The following is a 27,691-nucleotide window of genomic DNA, read 5'->3' on the forward strand; positions in this document are numbered from 1 at the left end:
TTGGCTACTTGAAGAGGTAGCAAAAATACCTCTGCACTGTATATAAGCTTGGCAGAGAGATTGCTGAAATGTATGACAGAAGCAGGGACTAGTCCTGCACTGGAATTAAAAAGCTCGTGATGATCCATGTTCACTTCTTGCAGAGTCATTGCAGAATACAAATCTGTGCTCCCAACCATTTTTCCCCATAATACTGTGGTGGTTTTGGTCTGGGTTGGTCCCTTAGCCATGTTAATGAATTTGTGCAGAGAAAACTGTTCTGAAACAAGGTAGATACTTTAAGAAAGAACTACAAGAAAGATGAACTGTGAAATTTGCTTGTTTGTGATGGCTGTTTGAAGTCCTCTGTCTTGATTTCTACCCACCCACACCTCCTCTACTTCCCACCTTCACGTGTTCTTTACTAAGTGTTTCTCTTACTCATCCCTTCATCATGATTCCTATAGGGGGAGCCTCATACCATCCTTACATTTTGTATTTCATGAACCAGTGAGCATGTTTAAAATCTTGCTTAACTTTTCCTCTGGTTTAATATATCTTGGGCAACATATTTCTCATGCTCATTTGTTCCTTATGTTTCAGCAAGGAAGCTGCAAGAGGTTACCTTCATTTCTTCATTTTTTAAGGAAAAATTCACACTGTAAGGACAAGTCTTTAGCAGAGAGGTTTGTCTGTAGTCCAGAAACCTTGGTTCATCATTCAGTTCCTGGAACTATAAAGGGAGAAACTAGTCTCCCAGGTTTTCATATTAGCATTAAAAAAATAATCTGTGACCCTGAAAGGGAAGACTTGAGCCAGAGACATCTTGTAATCACTGAAGTACCATGTTCCTAACCTGGGTGTTCAGAATTTAAGTGGACTGGCTTAAGTGGACTGAGTCAAAAATTGCATCTGCTAAGGAAATGGTAAATCACTATCAGATGTTTTAAGTAGGCATTACAGCCTAGTTTCTCTAGTTTTGCAGGCTCTAGGAAGACAGCTTCTGAGCAATTGATACATCATGTTTTTAGCACCTTGACCTAAGTAGTTTTGTTTGATTTCTAATTTTAATCAAACTAGGCACGTAACTGTGATTCTGATTTTAATTGGCTTCACTTTCAGACTAGAGATCTTTCTTTTTCACCTTCCAGTGTCCTGAATAAAAATGAAACATGTTTCAAGGTTTTAGAAAAGCTCGCTCTTATGAAGGCAGTTCTTCAGTTTATCAGGCATTAGATATTTTAGTTAATCAGGATGATGTTGTATAGGGATCAGAGTTAAGACCTATCAAGGCCTGTCTTCTCAGTGGTTGGTGTTGTGGTGATTTAGAGTATGCATTTTGTACAGTCTTAGTTTTTTTCAGAGCAAAAGTTTATATTTGTATGAGGTTTTTTCTTTGATACTCTTAGAATCATAGAGCGGCCCGGATTGGAAGTGACCTTAAAAGAGTATCTAGTCCAACCTTTAATGAGTAGGGAAGCCTGGTTGAGGTTATCTGGTGCCCTGTCCAATTGCGACATGAAAATTTCAAGAGATGAGGACTCTGTCCCTGTGTTCCAGTCATTGATTGTTCTCACTCTAAAAACTTTTTTTCTACATCAAGATGAAACTTCCTCATGGAGCTTGTATCTGTTGCGTCTTGTGCTTTCCATGTGGCTCCTTATGAAGAGAGAGCCTCTGCCATTTTTATAGCTACCCTTTAAGACTTTGTCATCCTTGATTAAGAGGGAGAAAGTAATCATCAGTTAAGATTCTGGTGTCTCTTATGAGCTCATACACTGATATCTGTAGTATCTAAAAAACCTAGATGACATTTTTATTAATGGTTTTCCTTTTTTCATGAACTTACTCTTTTTTGTTTTTCCAAGAATTTCTTAGCCAGAAGTGATAGATGTGAAATACACTTCAGCAGATGAAAAAATACAGATTTTCCATATGAAAGAAGTCATCAAGCCATTTTTGCTATACACTGTCCTCTGCAGGAAAAAAATCAATTTTGTATCTTAAGTGGTCATCTAGCTCATCTCCTCTCTTTTTCTTCAGTGCTTCTTAAGAGTTCTGTGGTATCTATTAGATGCAATCCAAACCACTAAAAATTAATTTCAGAAGGCCTTGTGTCTTGGAAACAGGTCTGTGGGTAAGAGATGCAGGTACCTAGAAAGAAAATACAGTAATTTGAGAAGGGGTTACTTTGTTTTGGATGTTGATGTAGAGCTCATCTCTTTGATAAGTGATTGATCTTCATAATTGCACATACAACAACATATACATCAGTTGTGTATCAAGTAGCAAGCAACTGTTAGCACAGAACCAAGTGCATAATGGTCTTTCTGTGTTTGTGGAGGTCCTGAAACATTAAACAGATGCTTAGCTTTTCAAAATACCTGCTACCTGCTTTGACTATAATTCTGTGGTTGCCTAATCTGGCATATTTGCAGTAGTCAATGAAAATGATTGTACTTACGAAAACTTCTGCTGCAACTGTGTCGTATTTTGCAATCCAAGGTTTAACTGCATATCAGAGTATGCCTGCTTCGTCCTCTAGGACAAAAGGGAATTAAAAGACAAAAGCTAGGACTCACGTTCAGCTAGGTTCATAAGAAATTGGATGTTAATACTATAAATGAGGTAGTCTCCAAAACAGGGCAGTAGAAGGCCTGGATAGGAAAATGACCAGAATGTGTTGTTGTCATTTCCATCCACAACCATATGTGCTTTCTGCTAAGCTGGAGACTGAGTGGAGCTTCTGTGCTCTTGTTACCGGACAATGCTGTGGATAGTCCAGAGACTCAAAAACAAGGATGGAAATAAAAATAGTTGACTTTCTTCTATCTATTTGCTGTAGTTTTGCATAGTTTTTTAGGGAGGATAAAGGAATATAAGTTAAATATTTAATGAAATAGAAGACTTAAGACAGTCACCTTTTTATAGTTTCAGAGTTTTGTGCTCTAAGAGCTGATAGACCTAAAAGGCTATTTTGTCTTTTTATTTAGAGAACTATTTTGTTTGAAAAGTGAGTGATGTAATAGCAGGCAGTGATCTCATGATCTTACCACATCATTAATCAATATTCTAAAATCAGTTTTAGAACAGCTATAGTAAACATGAATCATTTGGGTGCAGTGAACAGTTGGCCACAGTCCAAGCATTGCTTTTTTCTATCCAGGAGTTCTGTTCTAGCCAGCTAATAGCTCATCTGGGGACAGGGCTGTGTTCAGCTTGTGGTCCAGGGATAAGTGTTTTGCATAAAGGAGAACTGCAATTTGGCTGGTTGAGTTTGTTTATTTTCTTACTTATTTATTAAGCAATGCAAATAAAAAGCCCCAAAGAATCAAATCACAAACCTAACTATAGATCATCCTAGGTCACTTAAACATCTGGCTTTTCTTTGACCATAAGATCACCTTTGGATTTTTGCTTTGATGTGATGTATTGCATTACAGCAACATATGTTTGGATGTTTTATAATCAGTTGTAAATCCATTGGTGTCTCCATTGTAAATCCATTAATCCAGCCTCTAATACCAGGAGGTGGCTGCCTGCATTGCACCATATCTATGCTATCAAATAGGAAATAAAAGATTGTTCATGACCTGGACAATATTTTGCATGGATGTTAGCAGTTGTATTTAAGAACCTTTTATTATTCCTTTTTTAATAGGAGATGTATGAGGACCAGAAAGATTTTAATAAATTGTGATGGACAGTGAACATTGTAAGGAGTTTTTAATATTCAGGGTGAATAAAGCAGAAGGTGTGTGTGTGGTTTTTGATATGTCATAGGAACCACAGTATGCATTACTACAAAACTGAGGAATCAGGTTTTTATGTGATCTTGCATTTCTAGATTCGCTGTGAAACTCAAATACTTCAGTGAAGTTGGTTGAAAAAAATTAACCTTTGTGCTAATCTGTAGATGGCCTGTAGTGCCATCATTGAAATGCCACTGATGAACATTTAATTGATCAAGCATTGTTCTTCCTCTGCAGAAGCTTCAGCATGAGGCGGGGTGGATGGCGGAAACGAGCTGCCGATGGCGATGGCTGGGGAATATGGGTATGTTCAAAACCTAGTGGCTTTTTTTTAAACAGGTAGATAGATGGCACTGTGGTTAAAAAGGAGTTACAATTTTGTTTTACATGCTAAGAGTATGCTACAAATGAAACCCTTTTGCTTTAGTTGAAAACACATAATTAAGTTTGAAAGGAATTTTTTAATTACCAGGTTTTGAAGTCTGTGTTCACTATTATCACTAAATTTCATTAATAATAAGTGCAGACCCTTGAATAGTTTTAAATCACCATTTAAAAAATAAACTAAGTAATTTGAAAACTATTTACAGTTGTCTCCACCACTTTCTGCAGCTGGACAAATAACTGAGGCACCTAATTTACATCAATGTTTAGAATACTACTGTCCCGTGTATATTTAAGAACTGAAAATATATGGAACCACATTCTTTTGTTAGGCAATGAGTCACCAATTTAGCACCCAAATTTGCATCATCACCTTTTTTCTTCTTCTTTCTTTTTATTCTATAAGAGTTTTTATATATATAGAATCTTTTATATATATATATAGAATCTTTTCCTGTAAGAAGAAGATTAAGGAGTATAATAAATAAATCCTGCCATGTTGATAACAAGATGCAGTTATCTTGTAGATGTAAGTTTATGGTGGAGCATTTGCTATTTTTCATTTGAAAAATGAATGGGTTTTGGGTATCAACCAAATATATTTTGGAGGAATGTTCCTTACCTTTCCAGTCTTCTAACTGACCAGTTTCTATATGTAAACATTAGGAAATAGGACTGTCATCATGGGTTATGTTTTGTTTTAATTTAAAAACTAGGGTGGATACATGTCAGCAAAAGTTAAGAAATTGGAGGATCAGTTCCGGTCGGATTCAGCCTTACAACAACAGAGGGATGGAAATTCATCAAGTATCTTTAGTGGAGTCGCCATCTATGTCAATGGCCTGACAGGTGAACCTTTATTTTTTTTAAGGATCTGTATTGTGTCATTCTCATGTTTACCATCCTGAGTGGAAGTAACTGCAAAACACATGAATTTGCAGCTAAGTAAATACATGACATTTACTCTATATATGTTTTGTATATTCTGTTGTTTTTCATTATTAAGGTTTTCAATTTAAAAAATCTGATTTACATTCTGAATATAAATATTGCCTTACTGTATCATTTATATAACATAACTTGTAGAAATAGGAGTAGATCTTTCCATGTTTCTGTGATCTAAGTATTTGAAATGAAGCCTTTTAATTTCCTCCATCCTCCTCCACTTACTTAATTTTTAATTTTTCAAATTAGTGATGGTTAGATTGTATGCCTTAAATTTATATTTGGGAGAATATGTTGAAGTTTTCTTGCTCAGAGTGGCATAATATGTGAGACAGAACCTACTGATAGTGGAAGGAGGAACAAGAGGTAAGACATTTATGTATGGAAGGGACCATCTGTGATGGACTGATAGTGCATGTTAGCTGGAGTAAGGTTTTTTTAATCTAGCATGCTTATGTTCATGCTTCTTCTTTTTCTGTAAAGCAGCTTAATAACCTTTTGGAAACTCCCCCGAAGCCTTATGCAGGGATCTCTGCCAGCAATGTTGTGATTATTATGTAACTGATGCATAGAGCTTCTATGGGATAGATTAGTGCTGGTTTAAGCACAGGGCTCAAATGGATTGAAAAAGGTTAAGGTGGATATGTTAAACCATTAATACATCTGGATTGGTTGTTTAATGCAGGCATTTTCTTTAGTGAAAATCCACTATTTGTGTATTCTTCAAGCAGCTAGTGCCTTAAAAAAGCCCTAGAAGATGGTTGTCCAAAAGGCTGGAGTAGGAAAGGTAACACTTGGAGAAAGTGTGTGCTATTTTTAGTTAAAAGTTAGAGGAATAATGAAATGTTAGACATATTTTGAGAGTTAACAGAAAGGAATTTTAACTGTATCCTTTAAAAAATCTTTCCTCATTCTTGTATTGTTCAACTTTTTTAAAAAAAAACATCTTGTGCTAGATTCACTATTCAAATATTGTGTTTATGTTGACCCAAATCTTTTGGTGTCTGTGTGACGCCACTGCAAACATTTTCCAAAGCTAACACTTTTATCTTTTTTTTCCCCACCTCTGCTTGCAAAATAAGTACTGTTTTTAAAACAATTGAGATCAGAAAAATTGTTGGTTTTTAAGGTATTCTTTGTTCTCTGTAACAACTCAAGAATAACCTGGTCAGGAACGAGTGAGTTAACTGCTTCAGTACATCAGAAATTACATTGTAGGAATTTTGTGCTGTTGCTAAACCCTTCTGATATTAATTATTTTCTGTTGCTTCTGGGTATAAACTATTCTCCTGAACTCTGCTGAAAAGATAATCTAATTTTGTATTATGTTGATGTAAAGCATTTTTGATATAGTTTAACATTACATCTACTTGAATATTTTTCCTGCCTTCTTCCATACATATTGTGGGAAGCTCCTCTAAAGCAAGTAGAATGTCTGCATTTTGAATTAGTGTTTTCAAAACCACAGTTTTCTACATTTTTTTGCCAAATGTTTTTCTGATTTGTTCTTTGAAGAACTTGTTTTTTTCTAGAGTAAAACAATGGTTTGCACTCTTTCTGACCATGGCATCATATTTATCAATTAATGTTATTTTTCCCACTGTATTTGCTGACACTAAACAGGAATATTTCTGGTTTTAATTTTATAGATCCCTCAGCTGATGAATTAAGACGGCTGATGATGTTACATGGAGGCCAATACCATGTGTACTATTCCAGATCAAAAACAACTCACATTATTGCCACCAATCTTCCAAATGCCAAAATAAAAGAATTGAAAGGAGAAAAAGTAGTTCGGCCAGAGTGGATCATGGAAAGGTAAGTTTACATCTACTGCATTTGGAGATTTCCCCTTTTGGGGGAAAAAAAAACCAAGAAAAATCTGGAGAGAAAAAAAAATTAAAGATTGCATTTTGAGATTATAGTTTAGCTTAAAATAATTAAGTCACAGAGCAACTGAGTAGAAATACCACTGTTACACTGAAGATTTGTTTCTTAGGGGTTGTTCTTTAAGAAACTTCACCAAGAATATTAAGAAAGTCTGAAGCATATTAGGAAACTGAATATTATCCTCTTAATTCCATTTAATATCTAACCAACTGACCAGACTTCATCTCAGGATGTTAAATAACTACTATGTGATTGTTTTAAATCTCCTGCCATGTGTTTTGCATAAGTTTCATGTCATCTGTATATAAAGAAGGATGTCAATTGAAAAGTGTTCACATAAAATTGGAACTAACCCATCTAAACATTTATTGTGTTGTGACTTTCTAAGAAAATAATAAAAACTTAAAGGAAAAAAAAGTCTACATTTTATTTGCAAAATATTTATGCTCTTTGGTTTCTCCACTCCCTGGAATATATAAAATCCACTGAAGTTGTCCTTGATAAAGACAATAGCCAAGCCAATAGAGCAGTTAATGTGGCTTGCATCTCTCTTCTTCCATCTGAGGAGCTCAGAGAAATAGAACAGGCAGGATCATGTTCTAGAAATTATCCTGCCAGTGTCATGCCATTCTTAAGTAGCCTCTTTCCTAGATAACCAGCAGAAACAAGCAAAGAACTGTTCTGCAGTACATGTGGGAAATCTTATTTGCAGTTTGCTGGTTTTCAGTCCTTTGTATCAGCTGCTTCATATGATGTATCTTTATGGTCAATTTTTAAACTTTGGTTAGACATTTTAAGTTACTCAGTTTGAAAAAGACTTCAGATAGATTTTTTTTTCTCAACACTTTTAGGGCCTCACCCCTGTGTTTAAGGACTTGGAAAACTGATGGCAAGTGTAGTTTTATTTGGAATATGGTTTATGTGTTTTTTATTTATGTCACTGGTTTTATTGGTGCCATTAGAGCTTGCTATGATTTTGACCAGATTGGAAAGATCAATTTGTGTATGTTCAGTAGAGACTTAATAGAACCTGATATGTCAAATCTCCTAAAATTTTTATTCTGGTGTCTTGTGTTCAGGTTCTGCATTGTGGCTCTGGAAGGTTATACTGTAGAATAAGTCAGAAGAACCAAGTATAGACAGATACATGAGTTTGAGCACAAGGAAATGGGGGAATTCACTGTCTCAACAGAACAGGGTTCATATCACAATCTAGAATAGAAGCTAATTTCACTACCACGTCTTTTTTTGTTTCCCTTCTTCTCAACAGTATTAAAGAATACTCGGTGGTTAAATAATCCTTCTCTGTGTATGGAATACCAAATTATGTTCTCAGTAGATCAGATGGTGAAAATTAGTATAGTAGATGTAGAGTTTATGATTTCATAGACTTGGAAGGGACCTTAAAGATCATCTAGTTCCAACCTCTTTGCCATGGATCAGGTCACCTTCCACTAGACCTTGGATGAAGTTGCTCAAAGCCTTACCCATTCAGGGATGGGGCATCCACAGCTTCTCTGAGCAATCTGTTCCAGTGCCTCTCGATCCTCACAGAAAAGACTTTCTTTGTAATACCTGATCAGAACCCACCCTCTGTCAGCTTCAAGCTATTCCCCCTTGTCCTGTCACTACACAGTCTTGTAAAGTGCCCCTCTGCAGTTCTCTTGTAGGCAATATGATGGGTTTGCATTCTTTCACTTTGGTTAAGAATCTACCATAAAATGTTGCTGTCACAAACTGCTGGTAAAACAGTGTTGTTAGATCTTTGGTCTTGTCACCCAAGGTTGCAAAATGAGGAAGTTGTTTGTCTGTGGAGCTTTGATTTGTTTCTAATGTGCATCTATTATGATTTAGTCCTTAATTACACGATCATGTGCCATCTTTTTTCACTATGGCACCTGCCACATTCTCTGCACAGAAAAGATTGAGTTCAGGTTGTGGGCTGCTAATACAGTGACATGGCTTTTCCTTTTTGTCTCCTGTTCCTTACTTATTGAATGTGACTTGAATTCTTTGCTGGTAATGAAATGAATAATTAATTCCTGTCTTTTATTGGTGCTTATCACTATAGCATCTGTCTGCTTTCCAAAGATTAATTAATGTAACATAGCACCATTATAATGGCTATTATTTAACTTAATTTTTTTGAGAGCCAACCAAAGGACATTGAGGTAAAACAGCAGAAATGTTCATAACTTGGAGTATGCCATGGAAGCGATATAAGATTCTGCAGAGTTACTTGCACAAGGATAGTAAGGCATGGGAAGAACTTTATTGCTGCATTAAAGGCTTTGCATATTCTGAACTATGGGCTAAAGTCAGACTCTTATAAACCTATTGTTAAATGGAAGTAGCTCTAGAATTTTGGTTTAGTTAGTATCCCATAGAAATCTTCTGTAACAGTAGTTGCAAAATCCAGTGTTGCAGAGTAATAGTGTGGTTGCTGTAGTGACAAAATCATTCTTTCTGCATGCCCCTTATTGTGTGTTTTTGCTACCTCTCCATGTTTGCAACAAATGAAGAGGATTAGAGGCAGGCCTCCTTCCTAAGTCAGTATTCCTTTATTTGAAAAATACACCATTACTTTATTTGAAAATACATTACTTTATTTGAAAAATGCACCCTTACATCTACAACCATTATGTACTGTGGAAAGGTTGTTGTGCAGTAAAAGCCAAATTCAGATTATCTGAGAGCTTGACTTTCAAATTTGAGTATTCTTTTAACATGCTTTGACATTTATAATCATTTTTCAGAGACTGAGGATAACTAACATGAGGTACCAGTATTTGTGGATTCCTTATTTTGATTTTAAAATCAGGTGAATATTTTTCCTAAAGAATCTAATACAAATGTGAAGAAAATTGTTTAAAATAATTTTTAAAAAATCCTATTCTGGTATGACACCTAGTTTTCTGATGAGGATTTCAAATGCAAAAGAGAGGAGTAGATATCATTTGCTATGACTACAGTTGCACTTTTGACACAGTCTCCTGTTGCATTACTGAAGACAAATTGGGGAGGTATGAATTGGATAGTGAGCTGCTGGCTGTGGGATGAAAGTACTGGCCCAACTGCCTTGGTCACCATAGTGGTCAGCAGTTCAGAGTCAAACTAGCAAATAGCCACAAAGGGCATTTCTGAAGGGTTTATACTGGGGCAGATGCAGTTTACGTCTTCACTTACAACATGGACATTAGTGATACAGTGGAACGTGGCTTCAACTAGTTTGTGGATGATTTAGAAGGTGACAGTTGATACACTGTAGAGAAGGTCTGCCCCTTGGAGAGCATCAGCAGACTGTAGGAATGGGATGGCAGAAACTCAATGAAATTCAACAAAGCAAAATGCAGAGTCCTGAATGCAAGACAGAATTAGTTCCATGCAACCAGACAGGCTAGGGACTCACCCTTGTAATCCACCAGGACCCTCAAGTCTTACCCTAAAAGATAACCATGAAGCTGCAGTTATGCCCTTGTGGAGATCAAGGCTAACAGCTACTGGCTGCATTAGCAAGACCACAGTCCAGATCAAGGCAAGTTATTCTTCCAATTTGTTCAACACTTCTAAAATTAAATCTGGAGTTGTGTGTCAGATTTTGGGCTTTTCAGTAAGAAAAGTACTGACAACTGCAGTGTTCAGTTCAGAGGAGTACCACCAATATGAGCATGTGATATATTAGAGAGTGATATATTGTGAGTGATATGATATATTAGAGATATATAAGAGACTGAGGAAGTTCTGTTCTGCTTGGAGAGAGGACTAGGATGGGATCTAATTGTTATCTTTCATTAATTGTTAACTTTCATTACCTGTATGGAGGTTACAAAGGACGTGGTGCCAGATTTTTCTTCAAGATGTGCAGCAAGAGGACAAGAGGGAGTAGTCACAAGTTGCAGCAAAGAAAAGTTCGACTATAAGAAAACAATTTTTCATAGTTAAAAGAGAGTAAGCAGTGAAACACGTGCCTAGAGAGGGTTGTAGAATTTCTGCCTTTGGAGATAGTCAAAATTTGTGTGGACTTCTAGTCCTGGGCAACCTGATAGGACTTTAAAGATAACACTTTGGTCAGTGTTTGGACTAGAGACCTCCAGAGGTCCTTTGCAACCTAATTTTTTCAAGTGATTATGAGTTCTGTGACACAGGGAAGGTGAAATGGGTAAATATGTTGAATGGTGCATCGTAACTAGGATTCCTATTGCTGCACGTTAATGCAGTTTGGAAGAAAACAACTGTTTGTTTATCTAGTAATGCAGCTACTCCAGTAACTAAAACCGTGAGATTGTGAACAAGTTCTTAAATAAATGTGGGTTTGTTTAATCATCTTGAAATTGTAGCAATTACTCTGAAATATTACCAAGTTGGTTCTGCACCTATGTTCACATGGCATTTTGAGAAACAGTCAAGTCAGGCATTGTAAAAACTCAGTTGCTGCATTACCACTTTGTGTACAAGAAAGCTTTGGAACTCTCCCAGGTGTATTTTTAACTCTGTTTGGCAATATTTAATACAAATAATGTTCCTTTATGAATGATATATATTAATGTATCGAACAGTATTTAATTGATATATTTTTGGGGCTGTTTTGCTATTCCATTTCCATAGAAACCTTACCAGGTATGTGTATATGCTTAATTAGTTTTAATTTATCTAATTGGGAAATGTGATCTCCTGTATTCTATAGGATTCTATTCTATTCTATATTCTCTCTAATTGCAGCCAGAAAGCTCCCAAGGGCTTTTGTTCTACTGTCCAGCTCCCTTGATAGTAGTACAGATTTGAGCAAGAGAAAGCATTCAGGTGCTGAAAAACACTGAGCTAAATTATCTTTAAAATATGACTCCATTTGTATCTTCAAAACTAAATGCTAATACTAATCTGCTTTGAAATGGGAGAGGTTCCTCTGCTAGAAGACATCCCAGTGTCTCTGAGCCAGTATGAAGAATTCCATACAAAAAAGAGGTGACGAGTAGGCTTGGAAGGCTGTTATCTCTGCTGCCAGCCACAGTTGTTGGGCTGGAGAGATTAAACCATCCTGTGTTGTATTTTTGAGACTATTTCACTTCCAAGTGTGTGGCTTCCCTAAGGAATTTAGCAGTTACTCAAGTATAATTGCAGTTTCAGTGGAAGACGAAAAAGAAGAGGGAGATAGACTGGAACACAGTAGAAATAACTGGAATGATTGCTGTAGATATTTATGGTAGGTCTGTTTGGAAATTATTCTTCTGCTTAGCTTGCCTCAGTGATTTTTTTACAAGAAGAAGTAATTAGCCTTGTGGAATGGAAAAAGTAGTTAATTTTTAACAGTGAACCACATCCTAGCTGACCTCTTTCAAATTCTACCCTAATTTGTTCCATGATAAAGAGCTCAGTCACTATTGTTCAGGTAGAATAAACTGGACCACTAAGCAAGGGTTTTCTGACTGTTTTGTTTAAATTAAATGTTTGGGGTTTGTGTGTGTCATTTGGAAAGAGAAATGGATGTAGACTACTGACCAACACATCTTTGCAAATACCTTTTGTTGCACCTGCCACCACATCACAAATTACTTTTCAGTTCAGTCCAATTAAGGGTGAGAAAGGGGTTGTGGAAGGCACTACAAGTACAAATGAGGGGGTTCTTTTAGCATAGAAGGATGGGATTTCTTTAAAATTTCTTAAGCAGTAACCTGGTTTTTCTTTTTTTTTTCCAGCATTAAAGCTGGACGTCTCCTTTCGCACATTCCGTATCAGCTTTACACCAAGCAGTCAAGTGTTCAGAAGGGTCTCAACTTTAACAGCGTACGAAAACCTGAAGATGCTGTGCCAGGTCCAAGCAATATAGCTAAAGATCTCAACAGGGTGTAAGTGTTTCTGATTTTGTAAGGCAGGTGCTCATCATTCACCCATAATGAGTTTGCATTTGTAAATAGCATTTTTAAAGCTCATTTCAGCTTTGTAAGAGGCATTTCTGCTTTGTAAGCTCTGAGGTGCTGAAATTTAAAAGTAAGGTATAGCTCTATAAATAGTTGAGGAAAGAACTCAGTTAGTTACCTTGACTCCAAGGCTTATCTCTAGTCTTTGGACCACAGTTTGTTTGATAATATGACCTAGGAGTCCTAGGATGTAATATATCTGTATGGAAGCAACAGGCATGTATTAAAGGGTTCTGATAGGTGAGGTGGCACTGAAAAGTGAGTCTTTATTTCAAAAATAAAAAGCTGGTGGTGACTGCTTTTGCTAAAGGTGCCTAGGAACGAATATAAATGCATACTAGTTGTTAATCTCTTTCTTTAGCCTCTTAAAAAAAAAAAAGGAAGTCATGGCATACATTATGTATGCTAACACCAAGGTTTAAGTCATGCTTGAGAGAGAAGATGGATTGAAAAATGAAATTACAATATAAAAAAGTATCCTAAGACACCCAAGACCTTGAGGGGAGACTTGAAGAGAAAGCACCAGTAAAACTTTTTAACTGGCAGAGGAATTGGAATTTGGAAAGGAGCATTCCACTTAAACTCTTCTAGATTTTTTTAAATAAGAAGGTTTCTGCATCTTTTTCAGAAATACATGTTTGTTTTTTATAGGCAAGAATAATAACATTATAGAATTTTTTAGGTTGGAAAAGATACCTGGATGTCATCTTGTTCAACACTACTACTCAAGCAGGGCCAAGGATACTGTGCAAGATACTATGCTTTCTGATTTGTACTGGTGATCTGAGTTCTTCCACATTCTGCTGATTTTTTTACAATCCAGTCATGCATAATGCTGAGGATACTTCAGCACATGAGTAGGATTTGTCTACACTTAGGAAAATAAAGCCCATCTCAAAAAATTAATATCTTAAGCAGTATTTCATACCCATATTTTAAACAATCTCTTACTATTGCATTGTTAAAGATTTTTTAAATGAGAAAAATATTCAGACTTCCCAAAATGTCAATGTAGTCTGAAAAACATGACTTTAAAAGCCTGCCTATCTACTAAATATGTGCCACTTAATATACCATTTTCAACCACACAACTCGTCAAAAATACTATCTTTACTGCAATTTATATTTGGATAATCTTAATCAAATTGTTTTCATGCTTAATTGAGTTTCTGGTTTCAGTAGTGTACTGAATAGCTATCTTTTCCCACTTTTTTTTGTTTACTTAAATTGCTAGCTTTAGGAGCTGGGAGTGATGGTTGTGTTTGTTGGGTTTTTTTTCCAGCAGATCAAGAGTGTATAGAACTCTTGATGACTTTGGTTTTCATTTCCAGAGTTAATTTTTTTGAATGGAAGCTTTGTCTTTGTGCTAGTGTGCTTGTGGCAGAATACTTTGGTTTATATGCTTAAAAGCTGAAAATTAGTTTGTTTGTGGTTTTTATCAAAGCTCAGTGATTTCTAGAGCTTGAACAGATACTTTCATTATGAGAAAATATTGGAGTTTGTTCCAATATTGCCGGATGAAACGTGCCTGGGCTCGTCTGGCCTTGCTGCTGGACTAAAGGCGGCAGCTGCGGTGGTCTCACCCCAAAGACACCCCTGGCTAGCTGGGTATTGCAGCTGGCGCTTGTGACCAGTCCAGGCAAGCAGGAACTCAGTGTTACCTCTGGTGGAAAGGCTTTAGGCAATGGTGAAGGAAAAAGGAGACGGATCCTGCTGGAGGGTTTGATCCAGAGCTTTATTCCAGGCACACAGACCTGTGGATGTTGCAACAGCTCCAGCTGAACGAAGAACTGTGTGGTAGCAGTGTCTTCTAAGCCCGGGGAGAGGGGGAGGGAAGGGGTAGGTGTGTCACCAACCAGGTGGGAGGGGGGAAGTCTCAGGGGACAAGTGACACCTGGATAGCCCAATGTTGCCAGGGCTGAGAAGCATCTTTTGAACTTTTGCCAATCAGACGATGCCCTTGCTGGCATGCCGAGATTGATGGACAGCTCTCAGCAGGAGGCAAGGGGAGGGGAAGGGAGAAAGTATAGGCACACCTGGGAAAGGAACTGGGATAGCTGAAACAGGGCATTACATCACACTGCAACAAGAAAATAAAATGGATCTAACATTAATCTAAAATAATTTCCTAAAAAATAGTTCTTTGTGTATACTTTCTCATTTCTTTTTGTTTGTTTATTACTAGTTAAGGAAAATCACATCTCTTGATAAAAGGACAGCTCCTTCTGATGGTTTGTTTATTCCTGCAACATTCATGCTGTGTGTGGCAGTACAGTTCTGTTAACAAACAAATAATTACTGTAATTCAGTGGGAGACTGCCTGCCAGATTAAAGGCCTTGGAAATAGCTTTTCTAATGTGAGCATGGTCACTCCCATGTAAACTCTTAGTTAATATTACATGAAATCTGTAAAATCTTTGGTATGGTGTTATATTTTGTGCTGTTGAGAGGATGTGGCTCAGAATTTGAGATAATTGTCTTGGGAATGTAACTGAAGTATAAATTTAGACCAGTTAATAAGAAAAAGCTTGAAATTACATGTAAATGTGCCTTTATTTATAAAATATATGGTATTTAATTATTATATCTGTTTCAGAAATCATATTAAAAAGTATGAAATGGAAAATGAAATCACACCCAATGGAATAAACAGCTGGAATGAGGAAGAGGAAGAAGAAAGTGACGATTTTGGATTTACAGAGCTGGAGGAGATTCTTCCCATACGGAAACAAAACGGGCTTCAGTCTCATAAAGACAGCACTGCCCTTTTCAATGGACACACACACACTTCTACCAGTGCCTTAAAGACACAGGATTGCTTGGTGCCCTCCGGCAACGGCGTTGCAGGCAGGTTGTCTCCAGGCCCTGTGCAGGAGGACCGGAAGACTGACAAAGGCATGGTTGACTTTAGAGACTGCACGATGCAGCAGTTGCAGCAAAGCAACAAAAATACAGACTTTTCATGGAGTCCACACAGGACTATGAGTAACTCATCCTCATCTTCATTTTTGCACAGTAATGCTAAAATAAATGGTGCTCACCACTCAACTGTTCAGGGGCCTTCAAGCACAAAAAGCACTTCTGGACCTGCTTCCTTACCTGTGTCCAAACCTTCAGATTGTAGTTTTATTTCTGATTTTTATTCACGTTCAAGACTGCATCATATATCAACATGGAAGTGTGAATTGACAGAGTTTGTCAACAGCCTGCAGAGAAAAAACAGCGGTGTCTTTCCAGGAAGGGAAAAAATTAAAAAATGGAAAACAGGCAGGTCTGCACTTAAAACTGACACAGGTAGATACTTGTTTAAGAAGGTTTATGTTAAGAAGATGCCTTATGTCTTCGTACATTAAATGTTCAAATAAGACTACGTAGTTTAGTATTGAGTATTCATATTATAGTCAGACTATCTGGAAAAACTTGATGACTTTGGTGCAGTGAACACTAATGGATGCAAGTGCTTTTGGCTTTGTTGGGTTTTTTAAACTTAAAATGTTACTTAATGTGATACTCTGGTCTATATTCAATTCTTCCTTGTAGAAATAGTATTTCTGATTTTACCAAGATATATGGATTCATAAGGGAGAAAAATACTATGTATATCTAATACACAAATCTGTAGTTGCTTTGTGAAAATCTGCAGGGGGGAAAAAAAGAGAAGAAAAAATCCTTACTGTTCAGCGTGAGCATTTAAAAGATGAGTAACATTTGGACGTGAGTTAAAATCTAAATTTTTTTTTGTTAGTTAGAGTTTTATATAGCTCTGTGTCTGTTAAAGTGGGTAGTAGTGTCATAAGAGACTTTTAAACCTGGCGTGAAGAGAAGTATTTAATGTCATTGCATCAAGGGCCAAAGTAAAAAAATATAGAATTCATTAGAGTCAAAATGTTACAGATCAAATATTTTGCATCTTTAGAATCTCTTGTTTACACTCTTCTTAAATTAAAAGGTTAGCTCTGTACCTTTAAAGAGATTCTGAGTCCTGTGCTGTAAAATTATTTACTTGTAATCATATGAAAATATGCTTGAAATAGAACAAATTGCCACATCAAAAAAATTGTTAGATAATAAATTTACTGATTCTGTCTTCGTGTTAGGACACCCCACTTACCAAACATGTTAGCTTATGAACTACTTAATGTGTATTTTTTAAATCAAAATGTGATATAAGCTAATATATTTATATTTTCGCTTTGATTTGGCCTAGAGTATTCAAATAGTTAATGCCTGTGATTCAGTTGACAAGTAGCAGCTCCTTAACTTGATCGCTTGATTTGTAAATATACCCATTATAAGACAGTCCTTACTTTTCAAATGAGTTCAAAATGTAAATTATTAAAATCAAGAGGATATTTTTCTGATTATTCAGTTAATTAACTCAGATGTTAAGTGGAACAGTTCACTTGATGTATTGAAGTGTTTTTTCACTGTTACACTTTATGCATTGTTCAAGTTAATTTTTTTTTGTTAGATATTGCCACCTTTGGTAGGTCAGCAACACAGACATGCAGACTTGAACTTGTAGAAAGCATTTCCAGTGTTTTAGGCATGGATGATTTTCAGTGAGGAGTTACCTGCTCATCTTCGCTGAATGTTTGCATGCGTCCAAGTACAGCAGTGACAAAATCCACTTGCATGGGACTTTCAAAACTAATTGTGGTGTGTTTCATGAAGAATAATGGTAGCTCATAGTGCAGCTAAACTTACATTTTTATCTTTTGAAGCAGTCTTCTGATTGATGAACAAAAAGGAGTACAATTCTCTTCTGATTCGGTGTTAACGTAGCAAAGTAAGATCCAGTGCCAACAACATGCATTAATCTCCTTGGATTCGGGAACCTTATTAGGGTAAAAGGTGTTAATTATAAGAAAATAAAAAACAGAAACTCTTTAAGTTAATTCATTGTTTAGGCTGTTTGTCTACTGCTTATGTTTACCTTTCTTGGAGTAAATACCTTCTTGGTGAGAGGAAACAAAAATATTTATGGTTTAGAGGTGGTAAAAACTTGATAATAGACCTTGATGACTACTGTGAGTAGTACTGAAGTGTGTAAATTAGGGTTCAAGTTTTCTGTTGGTGTATCTTCATACTAGGTAATGTGTCTGTTGCGAGCTCAGCCAAGCCACAGAGCTGTATAATGCACGTGGATATGGATTGCTTCTTTGTGTCTGTGGCTATCCGAAATAGACCAGATCTCAAAGGTCAGTATTTTAAGTCTGTGTGTTACAGTTTACTCAGTTAAGCCTTTAAAAAATCAAACTTGCACAATTATAAAATTAATTTGGTGTATTAATCTTCTTTCTTGCATCTTCCGTAGTTAGGCCATGCAACTTTCATATTCCTGTTTATTTTCTCACAATCCAAAAGCAAGTGGAAGAGAGAACTGGAGTTCTCCTTGCTATCTCCTTTCAGTATCTAAAGTAAGAAGAGAGAAGTTAAATCTGTAGTAACTATTCTCTGTGACATTGTACATAAACTTACTCAGATTTTAATCTACCATATTAGAAATTGGAAATCAAATTTCAGTTATACTAAAAAGTGGGGTATGGGCACTGTCTATTAAAAGAAAAAGAGATAAATTAAAGAAAATAGGATAGCCTAATATTCTTCCTGAAGTAGTTTAAGCAGCTTTGTTTAACTAGAAAAGTGGAAAGGTCAAGATTGAGAATTACTTGTCTCTACCTGATGCATATTTTTCAAGAGAAGTTTGCTTCTCCTTTCCTTTCTTCTCTAAGCTATTACACATGAGATATTATAAGACCTGGAGGATTCAGGAAAAATTCAGTTGGCATTTAGAAGTCTGAGTTGTGTGATCATCCTTAAGACACAGGGGAGTTAGTGGAGCACCTTAGCAAACTTTGGTGGGTTTGTTTTCTTCAAGTGTACTATTCAAAGTGGAGATTCTAGTTCTGTGCAAACACTGAACTTCAGTGGTGCACAAGTTTGAGGACTTGTTGCAGTGGAGACCATCTCACATTCCCAGCTATCACAGACCCTGGGAAAAAAGTAAGATGCATATGTGGTTCCATTGCTCTCTTCTGTCCAAAGGCAGGAGCAGCTGTATCAAAGATTCTTCTGCTATGTTTGGTTCTTTAAAACTTGATATCCTGCCAAGTTTCAAATTCCATTACTGGAACATAAAGAATCCAGGACTTTTCTGCAAATACTTTTTCTGTTCCACAGAAGTTTGCTGGACTTTTCAGCACATAAATTAGCTTGCTTTGGAAACACCATGGAGGTGTTGATATTGCAGAAAAGTCAAAAGTTTACTAAAACTTTTGTTTTGCACAGTTAAACTAAGTGGAACTAAGTGTTTTGGCATGTGTATATTTTTCTGATTTACTTAAGCTAATAAACATGTTGAAGTATTTAAAATCAGTCCAGTGTTTGCTGTATCTTAAACTAATGAATCATTAGGTTATTGGTGACATTTCACAGCTTCCATTTATATTTGTTATTGAAAACAAACTAGTATTAGCTGTATTTTCACTTGGAAAAACTTTTCTTCTTTACATGTGACTGCAATTAACACAGATTCATTGTCACAATTCCAAGGCCATTTCATAGCTGTTCCTTCTGCCTTGAGAGCACCCAAGCTTGAGAGAAATTACAGAAAGTAAAATAAAAATCCTTATGATCTTATCCTAATTGTGCTTTTATTAAAATGTAAGCTATTATAGGTATTGACCTATAAGTATATGCATTTTTTCTCCACAGGAAAGCCAGTAGCTGTTACTAGTAACAGAGGTACAGGGAAGGCACTGCTGCGCCCTGGTGCAAACCCCCAGCTTGAACAGCAATATTACCAGAAAAAGCTATTGAATGGCAAAGCAGGTACAGATAAGTCTGTCTGTATGTATGTTTTTAATTGTTGTTATGGAAGACTTTTTCTTTAAAATTATTCAGAAAGTGTACCATGGATAAATTTATTTCTTTCATGTGGGAGATTTCAGAAAAGAAATACCTTTGGACAACACAGTGCTCTGTGGCCTCAGTAATAGCAGGACACTGTGGCTTCTTGTTAGTTAGCTTTGCTCAGTATGGGTAAATTATTTTAGAGTAATTTTAGATTTTACTCACTTTCTTGAGGTTGAGTGTAAGATAGAATGTTAGTAGTCATTTAAAATGAAAAATAAATACAGGTTCCAGGATCACTTGTTTCTCAGAAAGTCAAGTATAGAGAAGAAGGTGTAACATAAATTTTAAAAGTCTACTACTGAGGGTTTTTTTCTGTAAAAGTAGCAACAACAGCACATGGCCAGTGAGAAACTGATTGTTTGAAGTTGGCTTTTGAGTTGCATATGTAGAATATCTGTGTACAATGAGTTAATTTGGGTGGTCCATAGAGCATTTTAGGTCTCTGGAAAGTCTGTGTAATTTTCATGAATTCTGTTTGTTCAATATTTTGTTTTTTGAAAACCAGGTTGTCTGTTGTAGTTTGAGAATTCCATACTTGCCTGCAGTAATTTAGAAATGTTACTTTTTGTGTCCTCAAGTAGTAGTGTACTAATATAAACCAAAGTTCTATTAATAGGTTTTATTATACTGCCTGAACTTTATTTAGTATGAGAAAGTATATTGCTAAACATTGGCAACTTAAGTGTCCAATACCAGTCTTATTTAATCATTTAGAAGCGTAGTTCTTGCCACACAGTTGGTAAAAAGTTCATATACAAGGGGTAGCTGCTATTTAAGTTTGGTTTAGACTTGGAAGTTGAGTTTCTCCTTTGCTCTTTGGTATATGCAGTTTTTACCAAATTTGTGGCACTAAGTACTGTTGTTATAAAGTTTACACCTCAGTGTTTTATTTTGATGAGACAAGATGGGGCAAGAGACAGGTTGTTCTTCCATGGTTGTTAATGAAACGTTAGTTTCGTTACCGACCATGTTACTTTGGAAATTGGCAGGTTGTTGGGGGTTTTTGAAGACATTTATACAACCAAGGTATTACTGGAACTGATACCATTTCATTTGTCTTTTTTGCTGTAGTTAAGGAACACTTCAGAACTGAGGTAGAATATATGTTTGTGGAACCCACAAGCTTATAAGGACTTTTCAGTATGCTCCAGACAGCGATAGCTGTGGTCTTTATGGAGTTGGATTTTCTGTAGTAGAGCTTGTATATGAAGTATTTATTGGTAGTTCAGTTTATACAGTGACTTGTTAACTTTTATTAGGGCCTTGAACTGGATAAGGATGTGACTATACAACTGAGTGGTTTGGAGAATTAGATGGTTGAATTACAGTTTAGCTGATACCTAGCATGTTCTTTTGATTCACAAATTCAGTAGTATCTCTTCTGCTGTATTGATTGCTTAAGTGTACAGCAGCTTTCAACCTCATTGTATAACAAGCTCAGTTTCTTACTGTGGCAGCTTTTTTCTGGCTATCACACATTCATTTCTTTAACTTCAGCATCCAGTCTCAACTGGCTTGCATGCAGGCAGGCAGCTAGCTCTTTCTTTCTTGACACTTAGGCTGATTGTGCAGCCTGTTGTTTTGGTGAAAGGATTTTTTCCAAACACTCTTTTTATAGTCTCTGTTTCATTAGCTGCAGTTCATAATATTTTTGAGTCTCTGTTTATTTTATCTCCATGTGCAATCATTTTACCAATTAAAAAAACCCCAAACCTGTTGTTTCTGCTTGCATTTTTCTCAGGGTTTGTCTTCTTTTGGGGTAAAGAAATTATAGTTAGTTATGGTCTTAGATGTAAAGGTGGAATTGCTGATTAGGCTTCTCAGGCATCACAGTATCTTAGAAAGTGACACACTTCACAGCATGTGTTTAATTGTGCTGTGCCACCGGGAAGTACAGTGCAGTAGGCACAAGCATTACATGCAGAAATGCTTTTACAAAAATGTCAAAAATACAGAATAGTAAATTAGGCTGTTAAAACAGACACAATGGGGACATGTTATATAAATGAAATAGAGAGGTAGTTGGGAGGAGTTTAGAACATGAACATATTTTTACATCCATGCTTCAACATGGAAACCACTTCAATTTTTGGTGCTTCATACTTTCCAGGCTGTTCTCTGATACTGCCTTCTCCAGATCTTGCTTATTTGAAAAAAGGTTCCAAATTACAAACCAACCAAAACCACAGAAACAGAGCACCTCACCCCCTCAAAAAAAACCCCAACAAAAATACAACCAAAAAAAAAAACCCCAAACACAAACCCCAAAGGCTTGTGAATCACTTTTGACCAAATACTGAATTCTGCTGCTTCATTTACTTCTTTTTTTTTTATTACTTCTTTAGTGATACTGATTCCTGACTTTGATCTGCATTGCTAGACAAAATCTAGTGTCAACAGAATCTTCAGTCTTTTATGAAATACTTTCTTTTTCTTGTATTAATTCATCTAAAAATGCATAACTTTAAAATTAAAAACTTGATACCATTCTCACCCTAAATCCCCAAATTGGAGATAGGCTTTCTAGATAGTAGAAATTGCTTCTCTACATACATGCCATCTTTAACATTCATGTTCTAAAAATAAAAGATTAACATATGTTAATCAGGATTCATAATTTGGGGTCTCTTCCATGGCCAGGATGCCCAAGATGTGAATGTTTTCTAGACTTCCTTTCCCTCAACCCTAGAATCTCCCTTTTCATTCTAAAGAGCAGCAGATTTTAACCATCATATTAGTCACAGATTTATTCTCAGCGATTTCTTTTTCACAGACTTGGGTCCTGGCCTCTGATTTCTCCATCCGTTGCTCCACATTCACCATGTGCCTGTCTAGTTTCCCAGCTTTTGAGGAGAGGTTCTCTACCTTGCCTTCCATTGAGGACAATGTGTTCTGCATTGCCCTGAATTTCACATGAAGTGACTCCATCAGCTCATGGGGGGATCTGCTCTGCTGCGATGTGGAAAAAGTCGACGAATCCAGTGAAGATAGACAAGATGACAGCATCATCTCAGGCCAGGGCACAGGAAGGCATGGACTAAAGAAGTTGTTCTTGTCATTCTTATCTTTATTTGGGGCATAATTTTGCTCTAATTTTCAATTGCAGACATCTTAGGTAACTTACTGAGCTCATCACAAACTAAAATGTTTAAGAAATTAAAAAGTGCACAAATTTAGCAGAAATTCTGAATAAAAGCAGTTTTCCACATGAGTTAGGCTCTACCCCTGGTATCTCCACTCACTCATTACACCACTTTCTCTGGTTTGATAGCTACTCATATGTGCACATAGCACCAGGTTTCCTTTCAGTTGGGTTGTTGGTGTGCAAGTTGTTAGTACTGTGGAATATAATTAGGCATTGTGGCACTCTATATTCATTGTGGGACTATAATAAAATCCCATTTATTATATTACAAAGGTGTTTGGTATTAAACGGACTACAGTAATGAAAAAGAGCTGCATAGTGGATTTCATTTTAAATAAAGAGAAGCATTTTATCTATATGATACCTTGTTGTTTTGAATCTGATGGGAGTTTGGGCAGGCATAGTAGTTTTTGCATCTAGTGATTTTTTTCAAGCTGTTTCATATTTAGAGTATAGCACTAGTTTCATATATAGAGTATATTTCAAGGTTTGCATACTACGAAAACCCAAATAGAACTAGAAATCTTTTACTTGTTTCCATTATTCAGTGTCATGGAATTCTGTCTAGTACCTAGTACCCAGTGGGCCTGGAGGATCCTTTAAAATTTATATAAGAATATGTAGTAAAGTTTTATAGAATGAGGGAAGGTCTGTCTCATTTTAAGTCTGAGGTTGCAGTACTTGTAATTGTAGCATTTTGATCCAAGATAGGTTTGTGGTGATATTTGAAAGAAATTGACACATCCTAATAAGAGAATAATTAATAAGTAAAAGCAGAAGTTATTTCAGTTAATATCCCCATAAGAGTGTTAAAGAAAATAGAAGTTTCTAGCTAGTGTTTTTTATTTCAACTAATTATCATTCTGGTTGTCACTTCTTAAAAATCACTTTCTGGTATCTAGACTATTAGAAAAATAGTTTCAAGTATGATATGAAGTGGATTTATATTCTATATGAAATTTCAGTGTTTTGATATCAGGGGTGCATTTTGTAAAAAGGAACATTGCTAAGTGTCTTCTTGTTTAGTTGAGCAGTTGTTAAATAATTTTTAGTGTCTTGTATTTGTTGGCAGGATGTGGTTCTAACATGTAGCCAAGTGTATTCGATCATTTTTATGGTCAGTAAAGCTAAGATCATTCTTATTTTACAGTATGGTATATGTAGTCACCAATGAGCTGCTGTCTAGTAATTTTGGGGGAAACACCATTTTTCTATTAATATTGTTCTCACTGGTATATACAGACCTATCCAGAGAGACAATACTGGGGAAGGGGTCTGGATTTTTGTCTGGACCACAATATGAATCAATATTATTAAGAACGTATTTGTCAAAAGATAACAGCATAGAAACTGTATAAAATAAAATCCATAATTTTTATTTTATTGGCATTCATTCTGTTGAACTCTTAGGAAGAATAACGTGGACAATTTGTTTTTTTAAGCAGAAATTAGAGTACCTGATCAGTTGGACTCATCAGTCTGGGAGCGTACGGATTCCACACATGTGAACGGAGCTGACTCCGATCTCACTGTCCTGTCCATGGCTGAAATAGCTTCTTGTAGTTATGAAGCCAGGTAGGTGAAAGTTACCCAGTAGTCTGCTTGAAAATCACATACAGATAGGCATAAGATGTCCAAAAATAGGGGTTATTAGTGTCTTTAAATTTATCTAGAGAAAAAGTTTCTGTTCAAAAGTTGGAATTATATAGGTTGTTAATATTTAACAGAAACTCTTCCCTTTGGATGCTGCTGCTTGGTAGGTGCTGCTCAGTAGCTCTCAACCCAACCTATGTGTAAGTTGAAATAAAGCCTGTGAAGAAAAACCTTGTGCCTTTCACTGTGATACTCCTGAATTCATGTTATCATCATGTCTTTGTATCAAAGTTGCAATATTTTATAGAATTTATGATACATTCTGAAGGTTTTATTTCAAACCAAAAGTGTGACTATTAAAACCATTTTTGGAAAGACTTGCTGACCATCTCCAATGACCTAACTTACAAAGGTTTAGAATATGAAACAACTTTTATAAATACAAGCACAGTGTCCAAAATGCAGGGGGTTTTCCTTGATGGAAATAATACTCCAGAAATTATTTCTTGGTTGGAAGCTTTCTTGGGCTTGCTGGGATAGACAGGCTTCTATTTGTATCTCAGACTTTGTTAGCAGGAGCCTAATTATGTAGGCTTGCACCTTGAAATATAAGAACTCTCTGCCTTAGTCACTGTCCTATATGTGTGGTTTTAATTGGAAGCAGAAGATAGCAAGTGTGCTTTCTGGAATCTTTGTCTTTAGCAGTTTCTTAAAGGCAAATTTCTCATGCTCCATGGCTTAACAACAATACACAGCTAATTCAAATACTCTAATTGCAGTTATTTTTTTAACCTATTAAATTTCTACCTGTTGACTGAGTTCTTATTCCCATTTTTGTGGGGAAAGACAAATAATTAAATTGAAAGTATTCCCAGTTAATTTGTGGAAAAGTTTGCACTGTGTTTACTTGGGATTTATTTTATTATTTAATTTTAGGCAAGTTGGCATAAAGAATGGAATGTTTTTTGGCCAAGCAAAAAAGTTGTGTCCAAATCTTCAAGCAGTTTCATATGATTTTGATGCATACAAAGAAGTTGCACGGACAGTATATGAAATACTAGCAAGGTAATGTTTGCATGATCTTCATGGTAAGGTTATCAAGCATGTTTTGTTTGCCACTACTGAATGCTATTATTAATTTTGTATTTTCATCTCCCCCTCTTCAGCTTCAGTGAAGCTATTCCTGTTTGAGGTCTTCCTTTGTAGTATTTTTGTTACTTTGAGCACCATGCTTCTGAGCATTCTTTTATCCTGAAGCCACATGCTATAAACAATCAACATCTGACTTCCAGATGAGTCACTGTTAATTTTTTTTACTGATTCACATAGTGAGAAGCAGATCCCTGCTTAGGAGGGAGATCCTTCCAAGAGATGTTTTTTGAGTAATTGAAGAATGGATTATTAGAGTAACATCTATTAGAAACTGCTTTCTGGTTTAAAATGCACTTGAAATAAAACTGGAAATTTGTTATTGTCAATGAAAAGCAAATATTCCACTCCCTCTCCAGCTGTTCCTTTAAAATCAGGATGCATGTTGAAATTAGTCTTACATTAGTAATATTACTGTAATTTGCTGTTTTAGCATTTTTAATATCTAAGTGATGTGTGATACAAAATAGGCAGGGAAATGCCACCACAAAAGGAAGACTTTATTTGCTACATATTTGTTTTAACAGATGGTGAGCTGTTGCTGGTGTTTCACCTGCTTTACTTTGTGTTGATAGCTATACCCATAACATCGAAGCAGTCAGTTGTGATGAAGCACTAGTAGATATCACTGAAATCCTCACAGAGACCAGACTGACTCCTGATGAATTTGCAAACGCTATCCGCACTGAAATCAAAGACCAAACTAAATGCACAGCTTCTGTTGGGATGGGTAAGCAACTTCATTTCTGTCTACAAGCAGTGACTGCTTTTGTTAATGTATCAAAGCTGTGTAAGTTTGCTGAAACTTCTAAGTGTTTGTGGAATATGTTACCGTTTACGTTAAATTAGTGTGAATAAAAATGCAAGAAAATTTTCATAACTGCAAAGTTGTGAGCAAAAATGTATAAAATTTCCATAACAGAGATCACAGGATATTCTGATTTGGAAGGGGACAACAGGGATCATCAAATCCAACTCTTAAGTCAACAGCCCATCCAGCTGTCACTTCTTTATCTGAACACTATGCTAAAATTCCACTCTTGCATTCATTTTTATGAAGTGCTTCCAGTAAAATGGTTCCAGTAAACAGAAGAAGGACACAGATTGTGTTCCTTAATGGAGATAGCAGCAAGAGTTTACAGGGTGACATGATCTTGTATAGTTCTTAGAAGATATTGAGGGCAAAGATTTGTGATTTGTAGTAGGTATTGTATATTAAATCACACATACTGAAAATAATTCCTTGATTTGTTTCTTCTTGGCTTGTTCCTTTCTCCTTTCTTTTTGTTCCTTATTAATACTAGAGTTGAGTGTCTGTACATACTTGTACTGAGTGTATATAAGTGTGTAAAATCCACTTGTGAGACTAGCTGAAATTCATGACTCCAAGGAGAATTCTTCCCTTATTAACTTTGCAATTGCAGTTAGCACTACAGTTTCCATGCTGTTATAGTAAATAAGTGCTGGCTGGTAATTTGAACGTAGACACTGCAAATATATATGCACAGATTTCATTAAATTCTTGATAAAAGTTAAAGAATTTGACCGTACTTTCTGCATGTTTTTCCTTGAATGTTGAACTGTGGCATTCTACTTCAGGAGAAGTTATCACAGACATGCTTTAATTTGTTGTTTTTACAGGTTCCAATATTCTGCTGGCCAGAATGGCAACTCGAAAAGCAAAACCAGATGGACAGTATCACTTAAAACCTGAAGAAGTGGATGATTTTATCAGAGGGCAACTTGTTACCAGTCTTCCAGGTACTCCTGTCTTCCAGAGGGCATTTTACCTCCTGATATTAAACCAGTTTCAGCTACAAATTTGCTTTCTAGATCAGACAGGATTAGCTGCTATTCCATGTTTATGATCCAAAATGTGATAGACAGTAAAGGCCTATGGCATCCACCTGTATGAAAACAGGTTTTATTATATTTTTTTATTGTTCCAGGACAATACTTTAAAGGTTTGTAACATAAAGCATTTCCTGGCATATAACTGTATATTGTTACTTAGTACACAC

General features: G+C 36.0%; 1 protein-coding gene across 6 annotated transcripts in view; it reads left to right on the top strand.

The window, feature by feature from the left end:
• Positions 1-27,691, top strand: part of REV1 (REV1 DNA directed polymerase) — a 55,609-nt gene that overhangs the window by 9,606 nt on the left and 18,312 nt on the right. Inside the window, exons 2-12 of one of the 6 annotated variants that reach the window (XM_054628479.2) lie at positions 3,969-4,035; positions 4,832-4,964; positions 6,710-6,878; positions 12,644-12,793; positions 15,462-16,159; positions 17,959-18,066; positions 19,583-19,699; positions 24,371-24,503; positions 25,458-25,586; positions 26,246-26,400; positions 27,312-27,431. In XM_054628479.2, the coding sequence (XP_054484454.2) occupies positions 3,979-4,035; positions 4,832-4,964; positions 6,710-6,878; positions 12,644-12,793; positions 15,462-16,159; positions 17,959-18,066; positions 19,583-19,699; positions 24,371-24,503; positions 25,458-25,586; positions 26,246-26,400; positions 27,312-27,431 (1,969 nt within the window). In that variant the 5' untranslated portion in view covers positions 3,969-3,978. Of the gene's footprint in view, positions 1-3,968; positions 4,036-4,831; positions 4,965-6,709; positions 6,879-12,643; positions 12,794-15,461; positions 16,160-17,958; positions 18,067-19,582; positions 19,700-22,575; positions 22,899-24,370; positions 24,504-25,457; positions 25,587-26,245; positions 26,401-27,311; positions 27,432-27,691 lie in introns of those variants that run through there. The other 5 variants (XM_054628480.2, XM_054628481.2, XM_054628483.2 and 2 more) reach the window with 5 other exon arrangements.

This window comes from Agelaius phoeniceus, chromosome 2, assembly GCF_051311805.1.
Source record: "Agelaius phoeniceus isolate bAgePho1 chromosome 2, bAgePho1.hap1, whole genome shotgun sequence".
Lineage (NCBI taxonomy): Eukaryota > Metazoa > Chordata > Aves > Passeriformes > Icteridae > Agelaius > Agelaius phoeniceus.